Below are 9763 nucleotides of genomic sequence, written 5' to 3'. Positions count from 1 at the left end.
TGACTTTCCCTCGCTCCCAATTATTAGCTCTCCATTTACCCACTACACTTGCTAGTGTTTTTTTCTTACTGTTCATTTTAATTATTTTAATCAGCTGTTTTCATTGTTGCACAATGTTTCCTGTGTTTTAGCGTACTCCGTGTTTGAAATTGCTCAAAATATGTTAAAATTCCTAATGATTTGATGACAAAAAGCTTCAGAGAAACTACAACACCTTCCCACAGAGAAATTACGAGAAAGATATGTAGAGGAATACAGAAAGTCAACGAACTGGTACAACTTAGGCCTACAAAATGTAAAACCAAATAAAGTGACAAGGCCTTTAATAATATATTTATCTAAAAAAATTTATAATCATGAAACCATATACGTAAAGTATACTTTCACTGATACAGATTAGTCTAAAACTATTTGAAAATTCTGTATTTGTGTATATATTTGCGTTGTGATGAAAAGTATCGTTAATAACTCGTACAGAATTAGTATATTACGTTACTAGTCCTGAAAATAAGTGTTTACAGGACGAGTGTGGTCGTGGGATTACCATACGAGTCCGGTACACACATTTTGGTCAAGTTGCATACGATAGTTTACGCCGTACAGTACTACTTAATCTGTACAAATCCTTGTATATTTCCACCAACTAAAGGACTAAAAATTTGGTTTACAACCACTCATTGCCACCTCAATACAGTATAATCAGCTGATTTGTGTCGAGTAAAACTCATTACAGTACAATATTACGCAATGAAACCCCATTTGATTAAGCTGGTGGCAAACAGCTGTTTTCTGGACTAAATCCTTGTGTGGGAAGTTCGTTAAAACAGTGTAGTGTGGCGGAAAGTTATTTTCTGGCACTTGATCCATTATCTCCGTCCTCGCCTTGTACGTGAAATTTGCCTTTACTGTGATCGGCTGGGCCTCATGTGAAACAAGTGTGCGTGTCATGATGAGGACCATAGCGTGAGAAAGAGGAATAAAAACAACTTTGAGTAAACGCTCTATGGTTTCCTGTAACCGAGTTATCGGTACCGACCAGAGCAGGTTCATACATCGAGCCTAACTCCTGATAACTCTGTAATGGGAAATCGTAGAGTGTTCACTCAAAGTTGTTTGTATTCCTCTTTCTCAGACGAACAAAATGAGCATTCGCATGGTGCTCCAAGTCTTATGGTTCAATTTAAGCAAATTGTAGTAGGACACAGAATTTCTAGAAACAGCCGGGGAGGGCGGTATTCCTGGCCCGCCTGCATTGCCGAGCTCCCAACAATAACACTTTTGACAAGCAGGATTAGGACGGATCCACTCTACCTGCAGACATGGGACTTTAATTTTGATTCCTCTCTTTCAGACCTGGGAATCTTAGTCATCTCGACCGCTTTAAGTCCTGAGCAAATTTTGAATAAATGTTGGTTTTTAACCTAGATTTCAAATACTAAAATTATTAATTAGGCTTGTTTTAAAGACAAAACCTTCATAATACCATATTAACCATTTCAGTTTCTGCAATAATTAGCATTATATACGTTTAAAAATATAAATAAAACAGTCATTAACCTTAACAGTTGTCTCTTTCTCCTATCTTACCATGACATTGCAACAAAACAATCAGTGTTAGGTACCATAAGACATGAAGGCAGACTGCAAAACAAAAATTCCCAGCTGATCTCCATAACCTACACAAGCGTACAGGTCTGAGCAACAAAAAGATCCAGAAACTTCAAAAGGTTGTCAGGACTTGAGAATTTACCTACACAAATGAGTGTGCTGGGTCTGAAAGGGATAAATTCTTACAAACATGTTTTCCGTCAAGAATAGTGTGTAACTAAGTAAACTAAAGTCAGTGACTAGTATAACGGCCATTTAGGACGTCAAAAACACAGTTTATTCAAAAATTTTGAAATTTAGCCCATCTACTAGAAATAACCAGAGATGCAGTTTCCATTGTAACAAGAGATTTCTAAAACTTGCATAACCAAACAAACCGCATTTAATCATAACATTTTGGTAAGGGTGCATCTTACTTCAACTTATAAAATCACCCACAGGAAAACATGGAAAAGAAACACTGTTGCCAAATAATATAATTTATTATGCACTGTAAATACAATAAGAACTTGTAAATGTCAATTAACGAACTATAGAAATGAGAGTGGAATCTTACAATACTGTATAGACTAGGCCTTGCCAGTTAGGGATATCAAGCCTACTGGTCTGATAAAACGCTCAACTAGATATTTACAATAACATTAGTTAACAACGTCTAGAAGATTGTCTAATCTATGGAAACATCTAACTTCAAATAAATACACACCACTTTAAGGCGTGAAAATATTTATTGAATTGAGTGTCTAAGAAAAATTCAACTTTTACAAAGTGTTATTAAGTTAAGAGTGTTTGAATTTGTTGTGTATGGGCCTACTATTGACCTGTTCACAAAACTTTGGCAGTCTAAGGGGTAGGTTTAATGGGTTTCCCCACCACCTTTTTTAGCTGCCAGCTTTTGTTTTAAAATTAGGGTTAGGTGGGGGGGGGGGGGATGGAACCGCTTTCCCTCAAACCGCCTAAATTTTGAAAACTGAATATACTCGTGAAAACAATGAATTGTAGTAGACAATGTAAAGCAATGATTTATAAAGAGTTCTGTAACTTATTGGGATTTTTTAGGTGTTATATCATCTGCAAACACCATTCTTTTGTTAGCGTTTATAAAATGTAATTTAATTTCATCGGCTAAAAAACAAAAGATAATTTTTATGGCTTTGTCATCTAAATAGAGACAATTCACCCTTGCCAACGTGATCTATCTTTTTTCATTAAATATGTGGACCTATAGCTCCAAACCACAAGTCTACAGTATTAAGTTACCAAATAACTGAAAGGTGATTGGACAGCATTGAAACTCTAGGTCTTCTTGACAGAAATCCATCTGAAGTAAATGTTCTTTTTACTTTCTCCCCTTATACATAGTATATGGAGAAAGTATTGTTTTAGCGAATAGGGAATAAGCTATTACCGTAGGTATCATGGTAATACCTTGACCCGGGACCGATTTACTTTTTTGTTTTGATGTCCCCAGAGGTAAAAAACACCATCTGGTCAAATTCATTTATATAACCGTTAGCACGATAACTTGAGCAACAATTATCCGATTTCGATGAAATTTGGTACAAACGAGTAAACCTACGTTTATTTGAACGAGTCCCGCATGACCGGTCCGGTCCCCTGTTATAATGGTCCATTATAACAGGGTTGTATATATGGTGGGATTTATGGTGTAAAAAATGGTCTTGTTTTTTACCCTCAAAACATAAAATTTACCAATTTCTCGCAAGATCATTTTGAAGAGCTTTAAAAACAAATAATTTAGGATATTGAAATGTTTTTGTATGGTTGTTGTATGTTTTTGTTTTTGTATGGTTGTTTTATAATGTTCCCACGGTTTTTGTATGGTTATTGGTTACGGAGAAAAAAATGTAGCCTAAATTTTTAAATTCCCATTTTATTCTTATGGAGAAAAAGTAAACTGTTGTAGTTTGCTTGTTTATACAAGCATATATATATTTCAGATATATATATTGATCAAACTTGGCAAATCTATTCATTTTATACTAAGCTATATTTGACTAAAAAACACTTTATTATCCTCCCTGTAGCAGCAAACCTAGGTACTTGTTTCATATTCAAAAGTTGTTAGCCTCTGGATTACGTTTGAATATTTACAATGTTTTAAATACCTGCATTCAGTTGTCCAAATAGCTGCTTGTGGCAACTATAGTTTCAGTTCACAGGGAACCATCTTCAGGCCCAACAAGGCGTCGTTATTGAATAACGACGCCTTGTTCGGCCTGAAGATGGTTCCCTGTGAACTGAAAGTATAGTTGCCACAAGCAGCAATTTAGATAACTGAATGCAGGTATTTAAACTAGGTACTTGACTCGTTTAACCTAATTTTATTTAAATAGATTTAATTTAAAATCAATTCAGACAAATGGAAATTTGCTTAGCTTGCAGGTTTGCTGTGGCGGGGGTATTTGTCCAAATCTTCGAGTTTTTAGTGGATATATCCGTCTTGGGTCCCCTTGAATCCAAAAAAAGTGGTTTTCAAAGGGATGTGTACAGAGCTACAGACCACACCCGTGGTCCAATTTTAATGCAATTTTGTACGTAAGTATGGGTGTCTACAGAGTTATTTAATTTGTTTGAAATTTGTATTTTTAATGGGGATCCGTCCATAACGTAACAGTAAACCGGATTTAAAAAAGTACTGGATCGATCTTGATAAAAACGTGGTATATTGTAACTCTTTTCATCCTGAACAAAACCGTACAACCCCCATTGCTATTAAAATTACAGTTCAAAAATTATTCAGCCCTTTGGTAAGGGTTGTTATCAAGCTAATGGAAAAAGTTATGTGTCAGATTGCTGATACAGTTTATTTGATTTGTTATTTTACAAGAATATTTCTTTAGGTAAACTGAAATAGAAGTACCCAAGCTCTTACTCCAGTTAAATCTTTCCATACATAGCCAAGACATGTTTTCACAATTTTTTCCCTAGCAAACAAAAATAGACTAATAATTATTTTCATAAGAGTATGAATTTTTTGAACCGAAATTTTTATCTTATTTGAAAATTATACAACCAAACATAAAATTAAACTAAAAATCTGGGATTTACCAGCATTTAGGGTAGAAGCTGTGAGAAAGTACAAAATACTAACACTCTCATATACAATCTGTATATAATTGAACAATTTATAAAATTGTACTAAATATCTGAGAACAAAACTCGATCGTTTTGTCGACTATTTACATCGGATCTACACGCTCGTATGTTATGTACAAAAGGAGGAACTAAAAAACAACTTAACTGGTAAAAAAAAAAAAAAAAAAAAAAAACTAGGAGGAGCACCTTCTTCAAACGAGATACAAACATCACTAACATCTTACTGATTGATGGAAGAGAATAAAGGTTATGTGTGAATTTACAAACTTTATTATTATGAGCTGGAGATTATTATAATCTTTACATCCAGTTCAGCAGACTTCTGAGATAACTAACTAAATAAGACGATGGTAAAACCTTGGATGACATTAGACAATGACATATTATGAACTTAACAGAATTCCTCAAATGTATTTAACTCAATCATTAAAAGGAAAGTAATATAAGAAATAACTGGTATAGTTGGTAATAATGGCTTAATATGGCAACAAGTAAAGTCTTCCCCCGTTTTGATTTGTATTGTGTACTTTAAATAACACAGAAATTGAGAACTAGTCTTCATCCATAGTAAATTACAGTCATGATATGGTAAAAAATGTTGTTAATTTCTAAGTGTGTAGGCCTCCATAGTGTGGTATGCCAGACTTGAATATACCATATACTCTTTGCATGATAGGAGTGCCTCTGAACATTTTATATTCTAAATGGAACCTCAGGCACTCCCATATCACAGCATCATAAAGGGTATAAAACATCCGTTGATTAGAAGAAATATGGACTTCACAGATTACTGTAGTGTTAAAACTGTCTAGTCCTTTTTTGTGATTTAAAGTTGTGTATATTATCATTTATTTGTAAAACATGACTGTCGGTTATGGTTTTATATACAAATCACAAAAAAAATATCAAGGGTACCATTATATAATGTATTACCAATTTTGCTTTGGCAAATCTTTCTACTACACGTGTACTATCTTGAAGTAGACACCCAAATATTCACATTTAATGTTTAGTTTTGTTTTAGAAGAAAAAATTTGTTTATTGACTGAGTATGCTTTTGAAAAATGATTTATTTACTTTACAGTTCTCTTTTAAAAGAAAAAAGTTTTTTTAAGGAACATGTGATTCTTATGTAGATGGGATGTCCACTTCAGTTTTCAAAGTGAATGGGCAAATTAAAATTTAAGATTACTTTCCATCAAAACCCATTGCTCATGTGAGGGAAGGATTTTCCAACAAACTCACCCAAAATTACAACTACATAACATTTTTGTCCAAACAGACATTAGACATTACTAAATTTTCAAAACAAAACTAACCAAAAAGTGACGAAGCACTGAAACATAATAATGTTCCCACGGTTAAAAAATATCATCAACTAATTGCTAAAAACAAAACATAAAAATTACCTCCTATAAAATAAGCATAATCTACATAACAAATTAATCAGTCTTAATGTATAAATTGTTCAACATACAAATATATAGAGCTACACACAGAAAACTATAAATAATTGGTCGAGTTTACAATGACGGAAAACAAACTACGATACATCTAAATATTTGGTGTATGAGGTATTTTAAAAGGTAAACATTATGTTTCAGTCAGGATTGTATGTTTATCGTAAAATTGTACTTAAGATTATCCTGTTATTTATCTGTCTGCTTTTTTCAAACATCTTAATTGACCAAAACACAAAACTAATCAAGAAAACAGTGGTGTTAAAAGTTTTTATCCCGAAAAATGAAATTTCAGGCACAAAAAGTTTTAAGTGTCCATTAAGGATTATATTGCTAACAAAGATGGGTCTAAGTTATTGTTATTAGGGATGTTGGGAAACAAAGAAATATACACACTAATGTTTTTAGTCAATAAAAATCTTTTTTTGTTTTTTATGTACACATTTTCAAATTAAAAAATCCTGGATGAATTTTTAAAATACGGAGCAAATTGAAATTACCCTTTTAGGTGCCCCTCAATTTCCTAGATAATTACATAAAATCGTAAACGCACAATCTAATCTTGATCTAACGCCTACATTACATTTTCATACTTACAACAAAATATTATGATTTTTATATGACAACACACCTTAGGCATAACAGATTGACTTCATATTGTTAACTAAACAATGCTAAGCCATGAATCTAAAATACATATTATGAATGTTATTATGTATAGTTGATTAATACTTTGAACTGTTGATAGACTTAACAAAAATGTTGATCTGGAATCAAAATCAAATAAACCAAATAAAACATTTACAATGTTAAAATTAAATGTCTTATCATGAGTTATACCTTGATTTAAAATAAACTATAATCTACCTTTTCAACAATTGATCCACACAAAATCTATACGTCTGACACAGTAAACATTGAAGAAAGTAAATGCTGTTACTATTCTTCAAGTTCTAACATTCAAGTGTCATTCATCGATTAGAGACAACGACTAGTCTATGACGTACTACAACAATAAACAACCAAATCTAAAATAAAAACCACCGAGCTAGTCTGTGTAAACTAGGAATCAGGGAAGACGTATTCATCAACGTAACAATCGTTCTATGATAGTTCTATCTTACTCGCATCTAAAAAGTTATCAGTATAATTGTAACTAACTATCTATATTTGTTCCTAGACTCGTATATCTAAGTTGAATTTGTTTCCTAATACAGTGAACATTTTGTCACCAAATTGGGTAAGATTGTGAGAAACAAATAAATATCTTAGAGAGAGTTTTCCTTCAGATTATTTACTTTTATGATTTAATTTCATAATTTTTCAATTGACTATCAACTAATATTGGGAAAGTAATTAGCAAATCAACATTGTAACAAGAAACATAAAATTGGAACTCAGTCTGGATGTAAAGTTCCAAGGACATTTTTTGATACATTTTAATTTTTAATTTTATTTTTTTAAATTCTAATCACCGAAAAAGTATTTCAAACAATTCTCAGTTATTGACAAAACCTCAACAACCTTGATGAAAAATTATCGTCAATAGACTAAAAGAAAACCCATCTACGAAGATATTGTTCCCAGTTTGGCGACCTAACCTCACCGGTACAATACTGTGACTCACACATGATTGGAGGACAGTTTTTTTTGTTTGCTGGCATTGCGAATGCTCTGAACCTTGTGTATGATCGGAAGAATCACCAGAAGTGCTCCAGACATGGCTATGAAGATTCCAGAGAGGTAGAAGGGAAGATCGTAGCTGCCGGTGATGTCGTACAGCCAACCTGTAAATATAGTTGGTGATAAATGTTGAGAATGAGGATTATACTGGGTGGTTTTCATAAAATCTGCCTAAGCTACAAGCGTAGAGGGGGGGATAAAACAAGTTCATAAGCATACCTGCTTTCTTTACTTCATTACCGATCAGCTCATTGATAATTTCCAATTGATTTGGGATCAAGGTTTCCATAGACACGAGATTCAGTATAACTGAATGAAGTTAAAAGAGGTTTTGCTGCAACTTTTGGGCCTTAAGTGTTAAAATCACTATTATTTCCTCTATTTTTACTCACCGGCCAACGGAGGTCCGACCAAATTGGCGACTCCCTGCACTAGCAACAACAGTCCATAGGCGTTGGTAAACCTCTCGAGAGTGATGAGCTCCACGAGGATGATGGAGGTGAGGGAGTAGTTGGCAGCAATGAACAGTCCGAATGCCCCAGACACTACGCACAGCAGCTCGTAGGAGTAGATGAGAGGTATCAGAGACACCACGGCTCCACACAACGCCATGGACAGTGCGTAGACTAGACCTGCGTTGACCCAGGCGCAGTCACCAGCCCAGCCCAGGAATATCTGACATGACAGGACATTTGTATTATGGCTATCATATAGTTAGCAGTTGTAGAAACTGAATAATGGTATAGTGGTGTCTGAGTACAGTAGAACCTCTTTAATCCGTACCCCCGTAATCCGGACGTCCATTAATCCGAACGCCGCCACAGGGGCCGTTTAACGTAAGCCGTAATTGTTTCCACTCTAATGTACAGTACACTCTTTTTCACTATGTTTACTAATGTATTAAATAAATACCCCCGCCGCAGCAAACCTGCCGTCTAAGCGAATTTCCATTTGGCTGAATTGATTTTCAATCGATCTATTTAAATAACATTAGGTTTAACGAGTACCTAGGTTTGCTGCTACAAGGAAACTAATAAAGTGTGTGTTTTAAGTAAAATAATTATTGCTTAGTAGAAAATGAATATATTTGCCAAGTTTGATCAAAAGATATCCATAAACAAGCAAACTACAACATTTTACAATATTCTCCATAAGAATAACATGGGAATTTGAAATTTACAATTTTTTTAGTCTTCTCCGTAACCAATAACCGTACAAAAAAACTTTGATATACTGAATTGTTTGTTTTTTTAAGCTCTTTAAGAAGGTTTAGAGAAAAATTGGGAAATTTTGTGTTTTGAGGGTCAAAAGTGAGAAAAACCAATTTTTACCCCATAAAACCCCCCATAAAACCCTGTTTCCATGGTCCGATCATGCTGGATCGCGAACTCATTCAAGTTTATCCCGCCTTACACCTTCAAACCAAATTTCATCAAAATCGGATAAAAATTAACCAAGTTATCGTGTTCACGGACACATATATATATAAATCTATATATATATATATATATACATATATAAAAATTTGAACGAATGGTGTTTTTGGCCTCTGGGGACATCAAAATGAAAAAGTAAATCGGTCCCGGGCCTAAGTCTTACCATGAGACCTACGGTAATAGCTACTTCCCTATAGGGAAATTCGCTAAAACTGTATTTTACTTTAAAAACTATATTTCACTTTTCCCCTAACAATTACGATACATTTTAGCCACGTTTTAGCTATTACTGTATGTAAAAACAAAAATATAGGCCTATTCTGTAATCCAAACTATTCAATAGTCCGAACTACCCCCGGTCCCAATTAGTTCGGATCAAAGAGGTTCTACTGTATAGTGTTTAAGACATCAACTCTACCTGGACAGGCAACAATTTGTAGGTGTTTGCGAGTCCCA

At 33.9% G+C, this 9763-nt stretch overlaps 1 protein-coding gene across 3 annotated transcripts in view; it reads right to left on the bottom strand.

The window, feature by feature from the left end:
• Positions 1–2071: 2071 nt before the first annotated feature.
• The window catches only part of LOC128999466 (monocarboxylate transporter 12-like), an 84811-nt gene continuing 77119 nt past the window's right edge, over positions 2072–9763 (bottom strand). For all 3 annotated transcript variants that reach the window (XM_054426004.1, XM_054426006.1, XM_054426005.1), the window contains 2 exons: positions 8264–8546; positions 2072–7975 (listed from right to left, as the gene is read on the bottom strand). In XM_054426004.1, coding sequence (XP_054281979.1) covers positions 7812–7975; positions 8264–8546 — 447 coding nt within the window. In that variant the 3' untranslated portion in view covers positions 2072–7811. The remainder of the gene's footprint in view (positions 7976–8263; positions 8547–9763) is intronic.

Source organism: Macrosteles quadrilineatus, unplaced genomic scaffold (genome assembly GCF_028750875.1).
Source record: "Macrosteles quadrilineatus isolate MER2022 unplaced genomic scaffold, UCM_ALF_1.0 Scaffold_8__2_contigs__length_117827958, whole genome shotgun sequence".
In the NCBI taxonomy this organism is placed as follows: Eukaryota; Metazoa; Arthropoda; class Insecta; order Hemiptera; family Cicadellidae; genus Macrosteles; species Macrosteles quadrilineatus.
This window is presented reverse-complemented; position numbering and strand designations above follow the sequence as displayed.